Source organism: Penicillium atrosanguineum (genome assembly GCF_028827265.1).
Source record: "Penicillium atrosanguineum strain IBT 20685 chromosome Unknown utg000002l_segment0_segment0, whole genome shotgun sequence".
Lineage (NCBI taxonomy): Eukaryota > Fungi > Ascomycota > Eurotiomycetes > Eurotiales > Aspergillaceae > Penicillium > Penicillium atrosanguineum.
In genome coordinates, this window is record NW_026623134.1 from 2,033,795 (window position 1) to 2,055,771 (window position 21,977).

Consider the following 21,977-nt stretch of genomic DNA (forward strand, 5'->3'; position numbering starts at 1 on the left):
ATAGGGTATCTGTATCGAGCGTGCAGCGCTGATCGTGAACAGAGAGGTAGGGAGGAGTGTGCGAGAAAGAAGATGAACGCACGACAAATGACCAAAGAGAAGGGTTGGTATCTGTACAAGAAGAGCGCCAAACAGAAAATGAACTCGAAGGGAAAGAATAAAAAGTAGAAAGTAAAGGAACTGTCGGAAACAAGTCTAGCCTTGCATGCCCATGAAAATATCCTGGCAATTATCCACCAGGAACTTGAGGATATCGTTCTTCTTCTGTACGTCGGTCATCTCGCGGGCCAGGCTCTCGGGCCGCATGATGGTCGGAGCAAAGACGACAGCGACGTTCTGACTGGTCATCAGATTCTCCTCCTGACGTTCAACAACACGCCTGAGGTGGAAAACAAGGAATTCGAGAACATCACGATGCACACGTGGCAACTCTCCTAGATTTCTCTGGAGAAGCTCCACCCGCCCAGGCACGCTAGAGACTTCCGCAGAATCGATGATCGTCTCGTACACATCGTATGTGATCAAAGGCATAGGGAGCTTGCGGAAGTATTGCTTGAGAGCGGACGTAACAGCATGAATATCGAGGTCGGGATCCGAAATGTCATAGTCAAACGGATTGCGCTCGAAACCATCTCGAATACCTTGGATCGCTGAGGCGGCACCGGACTTGCGGTAGATACCTTCCATATCCATGCCGCGAAGTTCGACTTCTTGGATACACCGGGTGACAATTGCGGGGATAATACTCTTCTCATGCTCCATACGTGCCTCGAGATCGGTACCAAAGAGACCTGAAGAGATAGTCAGTTGAGTGTGATGAGAAGAAATAGAGTGGATAGAAAATTTACCACCACTTGCAGCCTCAGCCAACGCGGGCACGCTGTCGGCCTGCGACATCTTGCCTCCCTGCTTGTTTCTCTGGTTTCCAAAGAACCCGAAGCCCTGGCGACTCGGGTCTTGAGTCTGCGAGCGAGGCAGACCACCGGCAGCCTCAGCTTCGCTGGACATGAAGGCTCCCTTGAGACCCTTCACACCCTTCGCAACGTTCTGACCCCCCTTCTTCCAGTTGAACTTACGAGGTTGTCCCTTGCGGATGCTGACAACATGAGGACCAGGGACAATTGTAGCCGTGGCTGTAGTAGTCTCGACATCGTCCGCGATATGGGCATGAGAAATCGACGGCGGGAAGTCATGAGCAGCGGGCTTCATGGTCTCGACCGATGCCATAGATTTCTCCTTGTTCTGAACAATCCCAAGACCGTTTGAACCGCGCTGGCCATCCGAATTCACCTTGTACAATTCCTGAATCTGATGCACCAATTGATTATTCAGTTCAGCCAACTGGGCGTTCTTGGATGACAGCTGTTCGAATTCCTGGAACGTCTTCTCCTTCTGACGGGTCATGGTGGCAAGCTCCTCATGAAGTTCATTACGCTGCTGGATGAGTTCTTCGATCTGAGGCGCATATGACTCCTTGAGCTTGTGGATAGCTTCGGCGAGCTCTCGCAATACATGGTTTGAAAGCTTTCCAAGATCCAAGGGTCCACCAGCTGCACCGCGCTTCTCTGCCTCAAGGTGATCAGTGAGAACGGTGAGTTCCCGCAGAACGATCTCTCTCTGCGCATCAAGCACAACCATGGTAGACCGCTTCTCAGAGAGCTCAGTGTTGACCTTCTTAACATCCACAGTAGCGCGAATAGTACCCTCCATCTCTGCCGAGCGTTGGCGTTCCTTGCGCAGTTCAGCGCGAAGCCAAGCAATCTCCTCAGCCTGAGAAATGCTGGTGGTGGGACTGGCAATCTCCGTACCAGTAATGCTCGCTGGAGATCTGGGGTTCTTGCCTTCCCTTCCGGTCCGAATGCTCTTCTCGCTGTGGCTTCGGCCATGTCGAATGGAGCTTGACATGCGGCGCATGAAGGAGTCGCTGGTTCCATCCTCGCTCATGAGGCGAGCCAAATCTTCATCGGCAGAAAATTCACTGCCCCCCTTGTACTGTGGAATGGAAGGCGAGTCTGCGCCGTCCCGTGTATCGAGAGAGGTAAGCTGCTTCGGCTGTTCAAACCCGATGTTGGGCAACGTAGGCGAGCCATAAGCGGAGGAGTTGGGCGATGAGCCAACCTCTTTCCGGGGAATTGGACGGGGTCCTTTCTCAAGCGAGTCGCCGCGCCTTGGTGGGTATGCAGACTGCTGAGAACGTGAAGAGTTCACGGAGTCATGTTCGTGAAGTCTGCGTAGGTCGTTTGAAGGGCGTGAGGGGACGGATGTAACACTCTCGAGAGGCATCGATCGAGTCGTATCGTTGGCAGTGTCCTTGGACCTGCTGCTCTCTGGGCTCGTTGCACCTGAGAAGGCGCTGGTCTCTCTCATCGCCAATGGCAGATCAGACCGAGAGCTGCGGTCAGATTCCGTCTTCCCAAGTCTGGATTCAACACCCGGCGCAAATGTCTTGGTCGGTCCGTCACCGTCCATATCACGTCGATAGGAGTCCTCCCCCCGCTCGTATCCTTTCTCTTGGTATGCAATATGAGGGGAAGGATGTTCCGAGGAAGTGCGAGACGGAGGCTCTATGGAATAGTCGCGGCCGTCACGAGATGTTCGAATTGAGGAATCTCCAGATCGCAGCTGGTTAAAGTAGTCACGAGGAGGCTCTTGAATGAGTTGTGACTGTCTGCGCGAAGACGATCGCTGGCTTTCTGAGGGATCAAAAGCGAGAGGAATCAAGAGCTCTCCGCCCCCGTCCGCCTCGTTGTTGTTTTGGGTGTTATTATTGTCACGTTGTGAACCCATGTGACGACTGCTTCGGTAGGTACTAGAGGGAAGGAGGAGATTGTCTGCGTGGAAATACTATCAGTCTTGATCTTCCATAGATTGGTTGTGCCTTCCTTACCTGTGGCGGACTCTCGTGTCGGAAAGCTTTCCCGGTCTGCAGAACTATCCGGTCCAGCTATCTGGATATCAGCAGCCTCCACATACACCTCACTGGGAGACTCATCGATCGATTGGGTCTCTTCCATGCTTGGGGGCAGCGAAGGCAAGGATTTATCCAATTTCGCTCCCGGTTTTCGAGCCGCTGCCGTTGCCTTTTTCTTCCGTCGTCTTTGCATTAAAGACTCATGACAGTCCATACAGAATATCCCCTGCGATGTACGAGCATAGCGTAGGTTCTCAATTTTTCTTTTGCAGTTTCGACACCGGAAGCACTGCGCGCAGAATGCCTGATCACCGGTCAAAATAGCCAAGTCTTCGATCTTGTTGCCGCACGAGTTGCAGCTGTAGGTGCATGAACTACAAATCAGGGAGCCGTCGCCGAGGAGGAGAAGGTGCGCATCGGAGTCTAGGAGACAATTACAAGTGCTGCATCGGAAACAATCGATGTGCCATCTCTGTCCAGCTTTAGAGGGGTTAGCACAGCTACACCAGAGCCAGTGTGGGGAAACATACAAAGCTCGAAAGCTTTCCCTTCCTCCAGAATCTCTCCACAGCCCATACACGGGTAGGGGATGTCCTCCTGCTCCATAGGAGACTCCGGGTGTAGGGCCGGGGACTCCATTGTGAAACCTCAATTAGATCACCAAGTCGTTACGGTGTCCGGCGAGCGGGGAAGCGAACGCCGCAGATCAGAAAAGTTTTAGGTGAGTCAAAGGCGCGGAGGGGAGCACACGCGTTGCGCGGACATGCGTTCACGGTCTATTCGAGACAGAGACAGAGACAGAGATAGAGCGACTGCGTGTTTTAGAAGGTTCGCGGTGGTTGCGCTAGAGCGGAGGGGGGATGCGACAGGGGGCTGAAAGAAAGACGAGTGGCTGAAGCAAGGCTGCTGAGGCATTAACGCAGGGAACCATGATCCGGTATAAACGGGTAATAAGCCACTGGTGTCCTCAGCCTCGGACAGCTGAGCTGAGGGCTGAGGGCTTAATGACAGGACGGTTCAGGCTGAAATAACCGGAGACCATAATCTCATGGGAAGAAAGGTATGCCACATACCAGGCTGCTCCAGCTCACAGTGATACACGACGTTTCAGGTAGATAGGCGCGGGTGTTGTGACAAGCGCTCCAGGCGAGTAAACTGGGGGGAGGGTTTGCCCCTCGCGGGCGAGGCTCTGGAGAGTGGATGATTTTGGAGTTGGGATTAACGATTGACGATGTAGATAGACTTGATCGTGAAGTCGCGCAGTGTACCAAAAGACAAAGAAAAAAGATAAAAGACGAAATTAAGAAAAAAAGAAATGAGGTGTTCAGGTAGGGGGTGTGTGGAGGGGGGGAGGAAAGGAGGCCGAGATGAAGTGGCAGCCAAATCTGGAACGGGAAAGTCACTGCACTTTCCATGCACTTTACACACCCTTCATTTACGCAGTCCTCTTTCTCTTTCGCATTCGCTTTCTCTTGTCTCTTCTTTCTTTTTCATCCCGGTCTACGTGGATACTTGACACCGTGCGGGCCGCATTGCTGCCCAGGAGCTATGCACGGTCCAATCGGATCTTCACAGCCCCTGATATTGCAATAAGTGGGATTATCGCATTCCTTGTGGAGGATCAATACGGGAAGATCGGAAAGTACGGTACTTCTTTACTTGGACCTGGACCTGGACCTGGACTCTCGATCCAAAACAAAAGAAATGCCGGGCCCCATCATCCATGGAACGGCTCGTCAGTCTCAAAACAATGGCCCTGAACCGTTCGTCATTCGCTGCTTCAGCCTCTCCCCCTGAATGTATTTGCAGCAGTTCGCTGTTGGCTGTCAGCAGTCAGCAGTCAGCGGTCAGCCTTGTGATGATCGCGGGAGTTCGGGCCCCCTACTATGGCTTTGACGGCAGACACGCCCAGATATAGCCCCCTTCCCCTGGCCAACTAGCTCAGGCCGTGTTTCAGCATCCTGAAACGCCTGCCGTATCACGTGGAAACCTTGCCTGGTCTAGAAGCCATCCCGGTCTACACCCCTGCACGTTCCGATCTGAACTTCAGATCGGACCCCTGAGATTCATTGGATACGATCCAAGAACGCTGGATCATATTCCCCTAGCGTTGACTTGCCTTCTAAAACCCCCGTGCATTGTATTGAACGTCTTTTCAAGCATATATTTCACTCCAATATATTCAGCACTTGTCTCTGGATTATACTCAGATCGATACTTATGACCGCCTGATTGGACCTACTAATAATATCTCCTTAGCTGTCTTGGACACACCTTCAACTCCCACCCAGTATCCCCGATGTTTCAAGCACATCCCACCCTAGGACCCTTGCATCATATTGCAACCAATAGCCAGTTCCAGTCATTGTGCCGAGCAACTCAGCCAAACAGCCGAAGAAAGCAACAAGAAAAAGACATACCCCGCGTGGCTACGGACGGCTTGTTTCACAGGCGTGCCGAAAAACATTTCCTTCACGCCAACAACTCCACGGTCGGGGCTTTAGGATCCACCACGTTTCAGACAGAAAATACAACTTGGTGTGGAGGCTATTTGGAATCGGTCCCAGTCAAAATCCGCTTGACACGCGACACCGAGCCGCAGATGATATTGGGATTGGGAATTTGTTCCGGACTACGTTATACTTGATACTGGAGACTGACATCAGACATTCAATTCGTAAAAATCTACATATGGAGCGAAACAGCGCTTTCTGAAATTATGTCCACCACCATCAACCCACGGAAAGATCCGGCTTCCAGGTGGACTGGATCGTATACCTGTATCAAACCCCGAATATGGGGCCCCTCGGCGTCGATCGTAGTTGCAAGCGGGGTGCCACGGGCCATCCGCTCTCAAATTAGCCTTCAATAGACAGGTCAGGAGTATTTCAAGCGGAGCTTGGGCACTGGAGCCCATATCGCACTAGTAGGTGAGCTTGGCTGCAGATCTCTGCGGGGCCCACAGCTAGCATGGAAACCTGTACCGACATGCTGCGCCGGAGGTGTTCAAGTAGGCTGGCCATCCAGGTGCTGTAGTCTATCGCGGATCGCACTGCTATCGTGTCCCTCGTCATCCTCGTATTCCTGGAGGACGATCTTCCGCATAAGTCGGCGTGGGGCACGGCGGCCTGTGAAGAGTTCAAATTGGGCGAAGCCTTGCTCGGGGAGAACGTCTAGACCGTCCAATGCAACCCAGCCGCGGTGGGATAGAGCGCGTATCTGTTTCATCAGTGGCGTATTGAGGGGTTTGTATGCGAGCTGGAGGTTATGTCAGCACAAGCTTGTAATGGGACCGAGATAAAACTTACATCAACAACGACGCCTCCCGTTGGGCTCTCCAGCCACTGCGTGGGCACGTTGAAATTAGGTGCTGGGGCTCCGCCGATACTATGGGCTGGGATACCCGATACGACAACGGTTGGTTGTTTATATTCAGCTGGCCATGGCTCATCCAGCGAGCTCAGAGTGCTGACTCTCGGGCGACCATCGGCGGCCATTCGTTCGTTGGCGAAGAGGTCCTGTCGGTTGTAATGCTGGGCCAGCTTCTCTGCATTTGCGAGAGTTCGATTGTAGACGAAGATGTTTTGCACGCCCAGGTGAATCATCGAGTAGATGGCGGCACGAGCCATACCACCAGATCCGATAACGAGGCCGGTGGTTGAGGGGCGGACTGCATTTGCGGGTGATAGACCTCGGCGGATACAATTGCAGATTCCAATCCAATCGGTGTTGTCACCATGGATGCCCTTGATTGGGCCGGCGCGGCACTTCTGGATAAAGACTGATGATTCTTGGGAAAGACGGGGGTCATTAGAGTCCTCGTGGCTTCGGATAGGAATCAAAGTGTTGACGGCACCAATGGCCCGGGCGTGTGGAGACATCGAGTGGAGGAGAGGGATGACTTCGGTCTTGTAGGGAAGACTGACACTGGACCCGCCGAAGAATTGATTTTCGACGAGCTCGTTCAATCCACGGAGGGTAGGTGATTGGAAAATAGAGTAGTGATGGGGCATCCCACAGAGCTTGAAAGCGGTGTTGTGCATAGCGGGCGACATACTGTAGGTGACATTGGCACCGAAGACAAAAAATTGCATCGGGTCCAGAGCAAAGGTGCTGAAGAGGGCTTCTTGGGCATGGCGGGCAGTGATAGTAGGAATTAATTGGGTTGGGCTTTCGGTGATGAGGGAGGGATGTGTGACGGGGGTCAAGATGGGGTTAAAACAGCGGGACACACGTCCGAGAGGTCCCGTGTTATAGGCAATTAAAGGTAATTGAGGACCTGGGAGACTTTCAATGCGGTGTCGGAATCGTTGCACTGCATTATTATCTTCTAGTGTCTCCGCCGGCTGACAGAAGCGCACCACGTTGCATCCGAGTTTCTTCGCACGCTCGTATAATTTCATGTACTCGTCTCCGTCCCAGCCGCCAGCGATGGGATGGAAGGTTTCAAAGTGACCGACAATTTTGGTTGTTCCTCTGGCGCTGACAACTTGAGAGATGATATTGTCATCGCGGGTCAGATCCACCGTGAGAAAACCTGGGGCAAGTCGCAATCCGTGTCGGAGCAGATTCAAGTAGGATTCATCTGCAGTCCGCGACGCCGGAGCAGGCGAGCGAGATCTTCGAGGTGTAATGAAGCTTTCGACATGGTACATCAGAGGCACAATGATGTTGCGCCGAAGCGTAGACACTACCTGGCTGATCCGATCCGCTAGGTTGGAGTCAGCACCCATATCTGAAGGACTGGCCACGTCAATCTTCAACTCGAATGCATCGACAGTGAATTCAAGCTCTTCAATATCCAGGTCTTTTTCGCAGAGCACGGAGAATGGGACCGAAACCGCTGACGTAAATTGTCTCGTCTCCACAGGCAGTAATGTTAACGGGAATGAAGCGTGTTGACGACTCAGCTCGGTGCTATCACCAACAACAAAAGCAATGAATCTTAGGAAATCCCGCTGAACTCGCTTCAATGTCAAAAAGGGCGTGGGCGTTTGAGATCTCTGATCTCTAGGCCCGGGCGAGTGATCGTGGCCATCCTTGGCAATGGATTCGCGGTTGGCGGTCTCGGAGAGGTTGAAAAACTCGAGATTCGAGCAGCTTCGATAGATTGGTCCTGACAGCTCTAGAAAGTGGCGCACTTTCTGCGTATCCCAGGCTTTGAGGTAGGATTGAATGCTCTCGGGGTCGCGGGTGACGTGAATAACGGGATGCGTTTGCGCAAATTCTCGGAGGAGTTGCTGGCCACTACGTTCCATGGATCCAGCACCACATGCAATCACGCAGTCTTCCTGGTGGTCAGATAACATGGACTCGAAGATTCGCGCTTCCTGTTGTCGGTATACGGCGTGGTCATTGTCTTTCTTGAACACGGCACGAGAGCAGCCGGCCATTTGGTGGAAATACCGGTCAGCATCGATGAGCCGCCGACCGGTCGTTGCGGCCAAGATCACTGCCAAGCTAGATTTCCCAGTTCCTCGGATTCCGATGAGGACAACAGACGCCTTGGGGCTGAACTGGCGCGGAGTGTGTAGAGGTCCATTATCGTAAAGGACCGGTGATGCGCGGTTGGAGTGCAACTCTCGCAATGATGCTGATGAGATATGAGAGTCTCCTGCCTCCCTCTGCTCACTGGCCCGCCGGGACACAGGAAGCGATCGAAATCCGGGGGACCATGACGAAGCCGCGCTATGTTTCCTCGGCCCCTCGTCTGGTTCCTGCAATTTGCGTTTGGGTGGCCGCACCAGGATGGACATGATGTCATAAAAGTTAACCCGACGTAGACCTGAAGGCCATAGCCACAAATGTTGAAAGGGGAGGGATGGTCGAATATGGGAGATGTGGGATGTGGGTGGGATATGGAGACAGGGCTAAAAGAAGCTAAGGATGATGAATTAGGTAAAGGCGGAGAAATCCCAGTTTTTGCGGGGAGACGGCAAAAGTCTCTGTCACACGCGTAACCGTAACATTACAGGGGCGGACAAGCGCTCTGCCGGCAATGCGGTGTTCCCCGCGGGGTACCTGCTCGTCTATGCACGCGCCCGTCGGCTATTGCGAGCAGAGAAGTAAGGAAAGAAAAATTAGATTCGTGAGCCCGGATATTATCACGCGATCGCTCTACAAGCTTGACTTTATACTCAATTGGTCGTGGTGTGAGTGTGTTGTCAGCACCGACCCCATATTACATTTTGCCTTACGACGAGTGGCTCACCGCTAGCGTGTATCCGGTATCCTTCCCCGGAACGAGAATCCTGTCCACCTCGCGACCTAGCGACACCTAGCGACTTCGGTTGCGCAGTCTTCTCTCTCTGTGCGAAACCCTTTCTTTATTCATCCATCACGTCTATCTCACAAATCACCCGCACGGTCCTTCTCTGCAGTGGGGTGGATATTCATGGCGTAGAACGCCCGTGGCCTACGCTTTGTCGGCAAAAGATTCGTCTCCCGTGCGACTGTGTTGCAGGAGCATGCGCTTCGAACCGCCAAGTGGATCGCCGATTGAAGCAGCATGAGCTCCGAGTCTCGCCAAGGCCCCGGGGTAGGCGGAAAATCCAAACGTCGATGGACCGACCCTGATGACGATGGCAAGTCCAATCCGGCGGACGATCTGTCCGCCCAACCCAAGCGACAGCGTGTGTCCCGGGCATGCGACAGCTGTCGCTCCAAGAAAGATAAATGTGACGGGGTCCAGCCCGTGTGTTCGACATGTGCATCGCTGAGCCGACCCTGTACGTACAAGGCCAATCCCAAGAAACGCGGTCTTCCGACAGGCTATATTCGATCACTCGAGTTGCTGTGGGGGCTGGTCTTCCAGAAGATTCAAGGTAGCGAAGATGTGATGCGCGCCTTAATACGATCTATCAATCTCCCAAGTCACCTGGCCACGATGGGCAAAGAAGCCGAAGGATCGGATACACTGCTGTCTTCCTTCAAGAATAGCACGGTATTGAGAGATATTGAGCGGATTCTAGTAGTGCTGGAGCAACCTGAGGAGGAGAGGGAGCGCCTTTTCCAGGCATATGGTGATGGAGACACACCCCTCGATATTGATGGCATTCTTGCTTCCTCCGAGGCCTTGGAATGGCAAATCCCGGAAGGATTGGAACAGCGTGAAACTTCACTTACGGCGGGCATGTCACCATCCCGTGCATCGATGATCGGCTCGGCTTCAAGGCCTGGGTACCGCACTAGAGAATGTGGTGTTCAAACGTCAACGTCGGACGAATTTGACCCCTCGCTCGCCATTGCCTTCAATCCCGAAGATCCACGAATGATTTCAACAAGCTCTCCCCTTCAACTCCCTTATAATGCATGGCCGCTTCTCGATATTTATTTCTCGTATACTCAATGCTGGTTTCCCATCCTCGAAAAACACGACATACTCCGAACGGCATTCCAATACACCGAGGGCGATGTGTACATGTCTCGCACTGCACCCGGCTCTGGGGACCATGCCGCCCTATGGGCTGTATTGACCCTCGCCTCTCTCCAAGACGCTTCCATCAACTCCGTTGGGGGCATGGATGGTCAGTCCAACAGAATCAATCCGTTACAATTATACAACACCGCGAGGAATCTAATCCCTTCCGAGGTTGGCCCATATGAAGTCGGACACGTCCAAGCCTTGTTAATTTTATCTCTCATTAAGTTTGGCCAGCAAGAATGGACTGCGGCTTGGATGCTTGTCGGCCATGCCGTTCGTGTTGCTCTCACCCTGGGCCTTGATCAATTGTCTTTCTCGGGGACACCGTCAAGGTCTCCCGAACAAGAGAAACAGGTTGGACGAGCCAAGCATGTATTTCTGGGTTGCTTTGTCCTCGAAACTCTCATTGCCGAGCAGACGTCACAATGCCCATCTCTTCGAAAAGACGATTTGTCCAGGGTAGGTCTCATCAATGAAGACGGACTGGAGGAGTGGCATCCGTGGGAAGATCAGACGGGGCTGCGGCCAACGCAGTCAGCCAGGGCTTCCATGCAACGTGGACCACTTCATGCGCTTAGCACATTTAACCGACTTGTTTCCCTGGTTTCCATCTTGAATGATCTCTGCTTCCTGAAGCAAGACCCAACGGTTTCTCGGTCGCAGCTGGAGTCCTTGGAGGTACAGTTACAACGTTGGGCTTCGGCCCTTCCAAAAAGCTATCGGATTGACTTTCAAAGCCGTCCCATCAAGCTAGGCTCGCCTCATATCTTCGGACTTGAGATGACGTACCAAGGCATCGCTTCCGCGTTAAGTCTGCAGGTCGCAGCTCGTGAAATCGACCAGAACATCCCGGGAATGCCTCACAAAACACGTGCTATTGAAAGCGCAAAACGGCTTTTACAATTGCTTCAGATATACATGGAGACCTACAGCTTCTCTGCGACTATTCCGACGTTTGGCATGATGCTCAACTACTGTCTACCACGGCTTTCTCCGCGTGATGCTGTTTCAGACATTGAACTGGGCGTTCGTAACAAAATACAGTCCTTCTCATCCCACCTTGGGCAGCTCTGGTCTATGCCAGATCGGCCAAATACGTCACAAAGCGCGTTCCAGAGGAACATGGGGGCGGCTGCTTCTCCAATATCATTACACCCACCAAATATCACCCCGGTTGAAGACCAGACCATGCAGCATCTAATGCCGGGAACAACCGATCCTCGACCTCCAGCAGAAGGCCACCTTCCTAACACTTCACATCCCTCGACATCCGACCCTTTCCTCCCCACACCTTGGCTCAGAGGTCCTTCCCATATTGACGATGGGTCTTCCTTACTGCAAACACCCACCCCATCTCTGACCACCGTCGGTGGTGCCTCCGAAGTCTCAGCACAGCCAAGTCAATTAGACAACGGCATGTCCAGCGGACTCCGCCAGTCTACACCGGCTCCCTCCAAACCTCACAACGGGCCTGGAATGATTCCCGAACTCGCTCACCAATTTCCTGGGGGGCAATATCCCCCGGCGTATCAAGACCCTTCACTCGGCCTCGGTCCCTTCGTCGACATGGATGGCTACGGGCAGCCGCGGCGACAGCAGCGGATTGCTCCAGATTTGGATGCCTTGTTTGACGAGCTGGCGTCGTTGGACGGTGCCGAAAAGTGAGTGTGCCTCTTTCCTTGTTGATCGAACCATTTTAACCAAATCTATAGGGCCGATAACTCATCCGAGTTCATGCAGAACCTCGGCTTCGTCTCTGACTCGGGCGTACCGGAAGTGTACTCATTCTCAAGTCAAATCGAACCCTTCCTGCTCGCACAAACGCAACAAATGCCAGGGAGCCAATCTACTGGTGTAGGGAGAGAGTCGCAGCCTCTTGATATATCAGGGACGCCGAAGCGATGAGATCAGCAAATTGGGCATTGCTGTCAATTGACTTGGGTTTTCTTTCTTGAGGTTCTTAGCTGCGGGTCAGCGCCTCATGTTGCAAGGTTTTTCTGGAGCACCGGATCTTATCCGCGTACTCGTTTGAAATCCAGATGGTGGAGATTTGGATACGCTCCAGGAATCTTCAATATCATACCATGACTATGATACCATATTTAGTTCCTTTGATGGAACCTCAAAATGTACGGAAATCATAATGTATTCATTTAGCATAATGTGACCCAAGGTCCATCAACAATGGTTCAGTTGGACAAATAAAGACATCAAGATTTATGTAGCTGGTAAACATGCTTCCACAGCCCGACCGAGAAGATGATCTTAATGGGCCTACACACTTGATTCTCCAGTTACTTCTCAACAGCTTTCTGGACACCTACCTAAAGCTCTTTTTGAACCTTCTTCTATTCCTGTACATCCAGTTGAACAACTTCAATGCCTGCGCCAATCTTTAAAGATTGGTGTTTTTCTCGGGCTATAATCGCACGGCCCGATTCCAGAGCAAGAGAGCTTACCTAGAGCAATTGATCCCAACATTGAATGGTATCGTTCGTTGATTATACCATCCTTTTGAAATTCATCGTATTCCCAAGTCTTTTATTTTATTGGGGTTTTATTTCTCCCTACAACGAAGGCCTCGTCGAAGTAGACTGCATAAAACTAGACTGAACAGCAATCGAACCATCGCGTCCCAAATCCTCATCCACAGACTCAACAAAAGGATGCGGATATTTCCCCTCATTCGGAGCCGCACTAACATAGTTTGTCAGGCCGATCTCATCATCATTCGCGCTCCTTTTCATCTGATCAAGTCCAAAATCAAACGTAGGTCCATCCTTACGGAACTTATTCCGTTGCTTGCTCTGACCAGACCCACTAGGAAGTCTTCGCAATCTCTCTTCAGACTTATGTGTGGAGTTCTGCGATTGGTAGCTAGAGAGAATTGCTCGGTGGGCGAGGCGGGCGAGGGGTGCGAGATGGGGTAGACAGGCGCAGACGACTGCAACGCAGGGTTCGATTGTTGACCAAATGAAGACGGGGCCCATCAGCCATGTCAGGTCGACAGAGCTCATGAATACGGATAAGTAGTAGATTCTGACGATACTGGCGACGCAGACACTATATGCCGGTAAGTTGGGAGCTGAAGCAAGACAATTCAAAACCGGGAGTACGCACAAGATTCCCACTGCTAGAATGGCGCAAATTGCTGCCTTCTTCCGACTATTCATCTGCAGCTTGACGATTCGGGGGAAGGGGATCACCAGAATTATGAAATCGTTCAGCATGTTGATGATTCCTAATGCGAGGAAAAAATGGTCGACGTCAATGCATTCCCCGGTCGTGCCACTGAACTGAGTCCAGAAATGGGATACTGGTTTGCAGGAGTTTCCCATCGTCACCCAGATAATGATGGGGTAAGAACTTGTGAGGAAGCCGGCGAAAAAAAGGGCGGCCTTTAGAGGCGTTTCCAGTGGCGAGAAGACTCGTCTGTAGAAGAAGATGATGGAAATTCGGGTGCAAGTACATGAAGCGGCATACAGAAAGGTGTAAATGAATAGGAGCTGAACAATTTCGAGTTAGTCCGGGAATCTGAAGAGTATAATATTGGACTGACTCTGTACAAGTGCTCCAGTTGTTCTAGAGTAACCGCCCAAATGTGACTTCCAGCGCCGGTAGTGCCGCCTGTGTACGGATTAGCTTCGTTGGATATGACAGTGCTTCTGAATAAGGTTCAAGTCTTACCTGCCACGCTCAGTCCGGTGGTGGCGCCTATAAGAACCTTAAAGAGAGGAAAGAAGTCAGCAATTGCGATGAGGAGCCACTGGAGATGCACTCACCAAGGCCGCGATAATTGCCCAGTCATCCACCATCAACGCATTTCGAAGAATAATGCGTGCCGTGAAACGAAGCATCACTGCCACGGCAGCAAGACAAAGCATCGCAATAACCGCGGCATTGTTAGTAGATACCGCGCTGTCAGAGAGGTCGACATTTGACGGGGCAGGCCCGAAAAGGGCCTGAATAGCTGGATCCTCAGTCATGACAATGTCGCAGACCCAATGCCCAGGGCAATAGATTTCTTCAAGGCTTTCGAAATATCAGGGATTTTCCACTTCTAAGAAAGAAAAAAAGAGAAAAGCGGAAGTCTTCCGAGCCACGACTCAGGAGATATGCTCATAAGATTTGGTATTGCTGAATCAAGGTATATGGTACTATTGTCAATGGCCTAGATTCATACTCGGAATCGGGTTCAGTCCAGGATGCGCCAATCCTCCCCAATCTAGTCGTGTTTAGCATGGTTCTTTGGTTGTTATGCAGTCGCGGGGCAAGTACCACGAACGTGGCAGGATAAAAAGCGTAGCTAGCCCCGAGGGCTTGGGGGCTAAAAGTGCACCTGGTAAGTCCAATCGGCGGTGGTTGACAGCTCTTAGTGGGTGGATGACCCCACCCGACTCCCGTCTGATGTTTCCTCCCCCTGTAAGCCACAGTGTAGATCGCTGTCAGCACGGCTCTATGCCAGAATCTCACGGGGTAGGAGAAGATAACTTTAGATGTGGTATTAATTACGGCAATTGTAGAGCCCGATACTCAATTCTCGTATTCAATGGAAACGAATCTCATGGCCTAGGTTGTAAATGCCTGTATTGGAGGGTGGGTCTGGCAGTTGCACTAGCGTCCCGGAGACAATGCCATCCCTTTCACCAACGTACTAGCAACGGCCGGTCTGATCCTTCGAACGGCTTGCAACTGGAGTCCGTTCTCCGAGTTGTCCTATCAGACTAATTCATATAGACACTGCTCCATTATTAACACAGTACTTTCCGCCCCGTAGACGCTATCTTTCTCCTCGTGGCCCACAACCACAGGCACACTCTTACACGTCTCACGCTCTCAAAGTACACCCAAACTGACTGAATCAACATGGGATCTGTCGGAGACAAACAACCGATCCACGAGCTAACAGCTTTGGAGCGCATTGGTCCTAAGGGTTATCTACGCTATGTCTTCCCATTCCCGCTGCAAGAAGGCTATGACTTGGACGAAGTCGCAAGGGTCCTTCGGACCGGGTACCACGTTCTCACACAACGGATACCAGAGGTCACATGTGAGGCCCTACCCGACCCTGACTCAAAGCAAAGAGGAGTGATGAAACTCCAGATAGACCACAGTGGCGCCGCGGCGAGCATCGTCGTTAAAGATCTGCGTGATTCATACCCCTCCGAATACGCAGAGTTGAAATCGAAATCTTTCCCTGTCTCCTCCTTCGACGCCGATCTCTTTTGCCGTCGATCAGTCTGGCCTTCCGCCGGAGAGAGGCTACCGATATCTCTCGTGCAAGCCAATTTCATCCGTGGTGGGGTGATTCTATCATGGTGCATTCTACACCTGGTGGGCGATGGGACCTCGTTCTATACTTGGACAAAGATCTGGGCAGATGGATGTCGCGAGGCCCAGGGACTTAAGATCCCAGACCCTATTCAGCTTTCAGCTTTATGGATGGATCGAGAGACAGTGATGAAACCATCTGGTCGCAACTCGGGCGCACTTGAGAATCATCCGGAGTATACTCTTCTCCCATTCACACCTACAGAGGCACCACCGAAGATGATCTCACCCAACCACCGCGGCCAGATCTTCTATTTCTCTCCGGAGTCCCTTTCGGCATTGAAAGCGGATGCTTCACCAGCAAACACCACTGAACCTTCAGATCAGCAGTGGGTCTCGACCAATGATGCTCTTTCGGCACTGCTATGGCGTACAGTTATGGCAGTACAGTGGCCTCTGGAGACTTTAGAGGGTGATCCCATCTCAACTTTCAACATCGCCATCGACGGTCGACTACGAACAGATCCTAAAGTCCACCCCGATACACTAGGATGCTTCCTAGAATACGTGGCCATCAAAGCCCCCATCCGAAAGATGCTTAAACACCTCAACATAGCCGATCTCGCGGTTTCAATCCGCAAGGCAATCCTCAAAGCCGACGACCAATTCACAGATGATGTAGTAACACTCATTGATAAGATCGAAGACGTCGACCGATTGCTTCCTACCGCTTTCTTGGACGTCCCTGGCTTCAACTGTGTGCAGACTTCGTGGCTAAACTTTGAGCTTTACGGTTTGGATTGGGGATCTCTGCTGGGAAACAAAATCGATGCCGTGCGAGTGCCTCATGTTGGTACTATCAACGGCCTGCAGGTTGTGCTTCCTGTTTTGCCGAATGGTGGGATGGAGGTAGTGGTTGGAGTGGAAGAGAGTTGTTTGAATAAGCTGTTGAATGATCCCCTGTTTACGAAATATGGTGTCGCTCGGTAGGTAATTACCGATGCGACTGGATGACGCTCATAGCATGAATATCCTACCCGTTGTTTCCTAGTCAAGTGCCATCATCGCTCATTCGATCAGGAGGTTGCTCGCCTCAAGGTGGTTTCGATAAGACTCAACATTTAAATTTGATAAGCAATATTTCCATACTGATCCTAGGCTTTTGGAGAATTCAAAAGTTCATACGTGCAAAGATTCTGAGGGCAATGGGTCATCTTCAGGGCTTCTAGCTGTCATTATATGTCATGGTGTAGACCCACTAAGACAGGGCTTGCTGAATATTTTCGCTGCAGCGAATTGTTAGAAAAGAATGAACGGCAGTACATGCGACCCGAAAACACTTGCACCTTTATAACGGATAATCCATCACGGCGCCAACACTCCTGGATGAATGCCATGCGTTTGAATCAACTAGCAAAACCTCTTATCCAAGTTGGGCAAGCGGTATGGGCTTTCGGGAAACCAGTTAAGCCCTGGAAAAACAAACTTTGGTCCTGTGTTCTAGTGGTCAGGAAGTCGGATTTTGACTACACTCTCTTGTTCTCGCATTCCGAAAGCCCCGGTTCGAACCCGGGCAGGACCTCATTTCCAAGACTTGTTTTTTTTCTTGGGCTCGAGAAGCTATTCATATTTTGCTACTTTAATTAGAATGGTAAATTAGAAATAATAATAATTTGAGCAAAAACGCTTTATTCCATATTGTAAGGGCGCTTTGCTCGCGGCCAGCTCATCAAGTATAAAGCATAACAATCAATTCTTTTCCATACCCTACAGGCCAAGTATATACACGAAGCAGGATATTCCCCTAGTAAACCCATATTTCAAACGAATATCGATTATAGCGCAGCCTTACTCTCCTTCTCCAACTCCTTGAAATTCAACGCCACGTGCTCAACAGCAACCTTATACCCATGAACACCAAGTCCAACAATAATACCCGCCGCCTTATCACTGAAATACGAGTGATGTCTCCAAGGCTCACGGGCATGAACATTGCTCACATGCAGCTCGATGAACGGAATGCTAACACCTAGCAGCGCATCGCGGATAGCCACAGAGGTGTGAGTGTAGGCGCCGGGGTTGATCACGATTCCGTCGACCTTGCCGCGCGCGGCTTGGATGCGGTCGACGATTGCGCCCTCATGGTTTGACTGGAAGGCATCGAAGGTGCAGTCGTGGCTGGCGGCGACGGCGCGGCAGTTGGTTTCGACGTCGGAGAGGGTTGTGCTGCCGTAGATGTGGGGTTCGCGGGTGCCCAGGAGGTTGAGGTTGGGGCCGTTGATGAGGAGGATTGATTTGCCCATTTTGGTTTTGATTGTGATTTTGGAGTTAAGTTTGATTGAGGGTGTGTTGGAATGGGATGAGGTATTGTAGTAAGTGTCTCGATAAAATATCGGTGATGTGATTCGCGCGCTGTTCTCTCCGCATTTGTGCCCCTCGGCGGCTGAGCGCTTTGCCGCGTGGGGGTCCTGGGAGTCCCGGGCATTGCGGATGGAAGTCTGGGTTTTACTGCAAGTCGGTTGGTACCAGATGGTATTTTATTAATCATACCATCCTGTTAGTTGTTCCATTAAGCCGAGGGAGTCTGTGGTGTGGGGATTCACTTGGTGTGCTGTACAGTCCGCTTGTGGGGTATCTCGCGCATATGACGATATCTGATATGGGAAGGGTTCAGCTGACCAGAGAGGGTCCGAACAGGTACTAAAGTTCGATGCATTAGGATCAAAGGAACTTAGTTTTGTGGGCGAAGAAATGGTACGTGAGTGGTAGTAATAAAAGGAAAGTGTGGATGGCCTCTGCCGGTCTGGGCGTGAGTCGATGTAGGCAAACGGACTAAGATACTGACCAAATTATCGTACCTTTTCAAGCATCTCAAGGCTCACGAATGCTAGCAACTTTGCTCACCCAAGAATTGCCTGAACCCCTTTATCTATATAAAAAGGTAAGCTCGACATCTCCTAATATAGCCATGTACCCCCCTGGGAACCCCGCATTACCTTTCCGCACTCTCCCTCCCAACATTGACAGCCATTCTCTCCAGGGCTCCCAAGTATTTCAAAACAATATCCATGCATTATAGCTGTTCATATACAACAACGAAATCGAACAGTGTCTAGGGTCAATGGCCGACAGATGACTGAACATAAATACCCTATCGAAGTCTCCACAAGTGGGGGAACCCGATAAGGCGAACCGGCTAGCGGCGGTGACCTCGACCTTTTTTCACCGGGCAGGTGACTCAAACATCCGGCCAACTTCCCGACTTACTCTCAATTCTCTTGGATTCGCACTCGAAGGACCTCCTATCATCGTCCCATATACTCACAGAAACAATCGCCCCCACCATGGCCGCGGGACAGCTCTCGCAGGAGGAGCTCGATGAGATCTATGCCTTCGCCGTCGACCTCGGCCGCAAGGCTGGAAAGCTCTTGATGGAGCGCGTAGACCAGCGTATCTCCGGTAGTGAGGGACACTCGCAGAAGTTCGAGGAGAAGGACAATTCAGTCGACATTGTGACCCAAACAGACGAGGGTAAGCAGGGGAGCCACAACACTATCTATCCAAACGCTCACGGAATCATCCAGACGTCGAGCAATTTATTTCCAGCGCCCTCAAGACCAAATACCCAAATCACAAGTTCGTCCGACTCTTTCTTACAACATTTCCGTGCTAACAATGCCAGATTCCTCGGCGAAGAGACATACGCCAAAGGCGAGTCCCGCGATTACTTGATCGACGAACAGCCAACATGGTGCATCGATCCTTTAGACGGTCCGTCCCCCAAGCCCCGCATTCCATCACTTACTTACCAAACCAGGCACCGTAAACTACACGCATCTCTTCCCAATGTTCTGCGTCTCCATCGGATTTATCGTCAACCATCGCCCTGTCATTGGCGTAATTTATCAGCCCTTCCAAGATCAGCTCTTCTCCGCCTGCAGCGGCCGCGGCGCCTGGCTCAATGAGACTCGCCAACTCCCACTCATTCGCAACCCGTCTATCCCGCCAATGCCACCTAATGCGCCTGCACAATGTATCTTCTCTTGTGAGTGGGGTAAGGACCGCAGGGATATTCCCGATGGGAACTTGAGCCGCAAGATTGAGAGTTTTGTGAATCTTGCTTCAGAGCTGGGTTCGCGTGGTGGGAAGGGTGGTATGGTTCACGGTGTACGGAGTTTGGGCAGTGCGACGCTTGATCTGGCGTATACGGCTATGGGGTCATTTGATATTTGGTGGGAGGGTGGTTGTTGGGAGTGGTGAGTTTTTTTTTCGAGGTAAGAAATCACTTTTTTACTGACAATGATGCTTTAATAGGGATGTCGCTGCTGGTGTCGCTATTCTACTCGAGGCTGGTGGACTTGTAACTACTGCCAATCCGCCCGAGAACATTGAAACCGATGCCATTGAAGACGTGCGTCTGGGAAGCCGGTTGTATTTGGCTATCAGGCGAGTTATCACTTACACACACTTGAACACTCTTTCGTTCGTTCGACTAACTCGATTCTAGACCCGCTGGACCCTCGGACACCGAGACTGGCCGCGAGTCGCAAGAACGCACGGTCCGCGAAGTCTGGCGGCGGGTCCGCCAGCTGGAATACTCGCGACCTGGCGCGTAGAAAGCGATAACTTTACGAACCTCGATCGAGTCAAGCCTATAAATTTGGAAGTAATTTTGGAAATATAATCATCATATGCAGCCAGACGTCCCCGTAGATAACAGTGGAAAAGGTTCCACGACGCCAACCATCTAATGCAAGAATCTAGCTCTGTACAATCGTAAAATGACATTATAAAACACAATGAAGCCCCGATGAAAATAAAGAAAATCAAAGGCTGGACTTCTTAGCCGACCGCTCAGCGACCGACCCATTCACAACATCCTTCACAGCCTGCACAAGACCAGGCGTGCCGACAATATCCTGACCTGTCCACAGACGCGCCTGTTCCAGACCCTGCCAGATCAGCGCCTCCGATCCAAGGATCACCTTCCAGCCACCAATGCTCGCGAGCTGCCCAATCTCGGTCCAGGGGACAGGGTGATAGCACATCTCCAAAATAACACCCTGCTGCTTCGGCGCGTCAGCAGCGGTACCCAGGAACACCTGGATGATCGCGCGGGCGTTCAACTCCTCCGGGGTCTTGGGCGGGTAGTTAGGGATACCCGAGACGATAGCAGCAGGGGCCTCCAGGCGCGCCGCCTCCTCAGGATCAGTAATGTGGATCAGGGGCGCCTGGGCGCTGGGATCCGGGTTACGTCGACGGTCCTCCTCGAGGATAGTAGCGACCTCAGCGGCGTCACGGTTGACGATATAGATCTTGCTCGAGCCGAGCCAGCGGCGCATAACATAGATGGCGGTACGGGCGGTACCACCGCCTCCAATGATGAGAGCGGGCCGGCCGCGGAAGCGCTCGGGGTCAGGCGCGTTCTGGGTAAGGGCCTCGCGGATACCGTCGCAGTCGGTGTTTGTGCCGACGTACTCGGTTTCGCCGGCGGCGTTCTTGCGCAGGAAGATGGTGTTGCAGGCACCAGCTTGGCGAGCGTGCTCGGTCAGATCGTCCAGGTGAGGCATGATGGCGACCTTGTGAGGCATTGTGACGGACGAGCCGACGAACTTGGGGTTGGATTTGATCGAGGCTAGGTATTTCTCGATCGGTGGAGACGTGGTGTAGGGCGGCGGGTAGGTGGCTGATGTGCCTGTCACGCTGGACAGGGGGATCTGGGTCCAGTTGAGGCCCAATGCATTGTAGACTGTTTGGTGCAGAGGCGGGGAGAGCGAGTTTAGGAGAGGGTGGCCGTACAGGTAGGCGACGCCGTCGAGGTTCTCCGGGATGGCGATGGGCTCCTCGGGCCGGGTGGGTGTGACTTGGGGTGCGGCCATTGTAAATTTTTTTTTATGAGGAGATAATTGAAGAGCGCGTTGAGGAGAGGGGTAAATGATATATGATAAATAGATAGAGGGACCGGGACGCTCGGGGGCCAATGAAGCTATATTCAGGTTTTTCTACGTCGTAAAGGTAGAGCCGCGGGGCGGAGAAACACTTTCCTCCCAGCGCTGTGCCGCTCGCTCCTCACACCCACACAGTACACACAGACACTTACCCACTTCCCAGGCTGTTACCATCGGTTCGCCATTATTATACTGTTTCTGAAGTACATCATACTGAGGTGTTTGATGAAACACATCAAATCTACTATCGCTGCTTGAACATCCAAGCCCAGATATCTATTTCGCCAGGGCAGAATGCTTTCCCCGAGCCACCACCGCTTTCACGTCCCCGACGGGGAATCTCCCTTTTGACAGTCAAGTTTACAACGACCAATAAAACAAAATGTGTTACCATGGCCGGTCATTTACAAAAGAGAAGATTCCA

General features: G+C 51.8%; 8 protein-coding genes across 8 annotated transcripts; 3 read left to right on the top strand and 5 right to left on the bottom strand.

The window, feature by feature from the left end:
• Positions 1-195: 195 nt before the first annotated feature.
• Positions 196-3,550, bottom strand: N7443_002534 (uncharacterized protein; the record flags this gene model as incomplete). Its single annotated transcript, XM_056882590.1, has 4 exons — positions 196-791; positions 849-2,831; positions 2,888-3,391; positions 3,442-3,550. The coding sequence occupies 4 exons, from the start codon at positions 3,548-3,550 to the stop codon at positions 196-198; spliced, it is 3,192 nt and encodes a 1,063-aa protein (XP_056744431.1).
• A 2,367-nt stretch (positions 3,551-5,917) lies between these two features.
• Positions 5,918-8,667, bottom strand: N7443_002535 (putative quinate pathway repressor protein QutR; the record flags this gene model as incomplete). The annotated part of the gene is made up of 2 exons (XM_056882591.1): positions 5,918-6,169; positions 6,220-8,667. 2 exons carry the CDS (start codon positions 8,665-8,667, stop codon positions 5,918-5,920), a joined length of 2,700 nt encoding a protein of 899 aa, XP_056744432.1.
• A 752-nt stretch (positions 8,668-9,419) lies between these two features.
• N7443_002536 (putative C6 transcription factor QutA) lies at positions 9,420-12,239 on the top strand (the record flags this gene model as incomplete). Its single annotated transcript, XM_056882592.1, has 2 exons — positions 9,420-11,995; positions 12,047-12,239. 2 exons carry the CDS (start codon positions 9,420-9,422, stop codon positions 12,237-12,239), a joined length of 2,769 nt encoding a protein of 922 aa, XP_056744433.1.
• Positions 12,240-12,901: 662 nt separating this feature from the next.
• On the bottom strand, positions 12,902-14,320 carry N7443_002537 (Transferase; the record flags this gene model as incomplete). The annotated part of the gene is made up of 5 exons (XM_056882593.1): positions 12,902-13,397; positions 13,455-13,840; positions 13,894-13,961; positions 14,022-14,058; positions 14,117-14,320. 5 exons carry the CDS (start codon positions 14,318-14,320, stop codon positions 12,902-12,904), a joined length of 1,191 nt encoding a protein of 396 aa, XP_056744434.1.
• An 880-nt stretch (positions 14,321-15,200) lies between these two features.
• N7443_002538 (Catabolic 3-dehydroquinase) lies at positions 15,201-16,595 on the top strand (the record flags this gene model as incomplete). Its single annotated transcript, XM_056882594.1, has 1 exon — positions 15,201-16,595. The coding sequence occupies one exon, from the start codon at positions 15,201-15,203 to the stop codon at positions 16,593-16,595; it is 1,395 nt and encodes a 464-aa protein (XP_056744435.1).
• An 845-nt stretch (positions 16,596-17,440) lies between these two features.
• On the bottom strand, positions 17,441-17,908 carry N7443_002539 (type II 3-dehydroquinate dehydratase; the record flags this gene model as incomplete). Its single annotated transcript, XM_056882595.1, has 1 exon — positions 17,441-17,908. The coding sequence occupies one exon, from the start codon at positions 17,906-17,908 to the stop codon at positions 17,441-17,443; it is 468 nt and encodes a 155-aa protein (XP_056744436.1).
• Positions 17,909-18,949: 1,041 nt separating this feature from the next.
• N7443_002540 (inositol monophosphatase family protein) lies at positions 18,950-20,221 on the top strand (the record flags this gene model as incomplete). Its single annotated transcript, XM_056882596.1, has 4 exons — positions 18,950-19,376; positions 19,423-19,861; positions 19,920-20,036; positions 20,113-20,221. The coding sequence occupies 4 exons, from the start codon at positions 18,950-18,952 to the stop codon at positions 20,219-20,221; spliced, it is 1,092 nt and encodes a 363-aa protein (XP_056744437.1).
• Positions 20,222-20,431: 210 nt separating this feature from the next.
• Positions 20,432-21,484, bottom strand: N7443_002541 (shikimate dehydrogenase family protein; the record flags this gene model as incomplete). Its single annotated transcript, XM_056882597.1, has 1 exon — positions 20,432-21,484. The coding sequence occupies one exon, from the start codon at positions 21,482-21,484 to the stop codon at positions 20,432-20,434; it is 1,053 nt and encodes a 350-aa protein (XP_056744438.1).
• Positions 21,485-21,977: the final 493 nt, after the last annotated feature.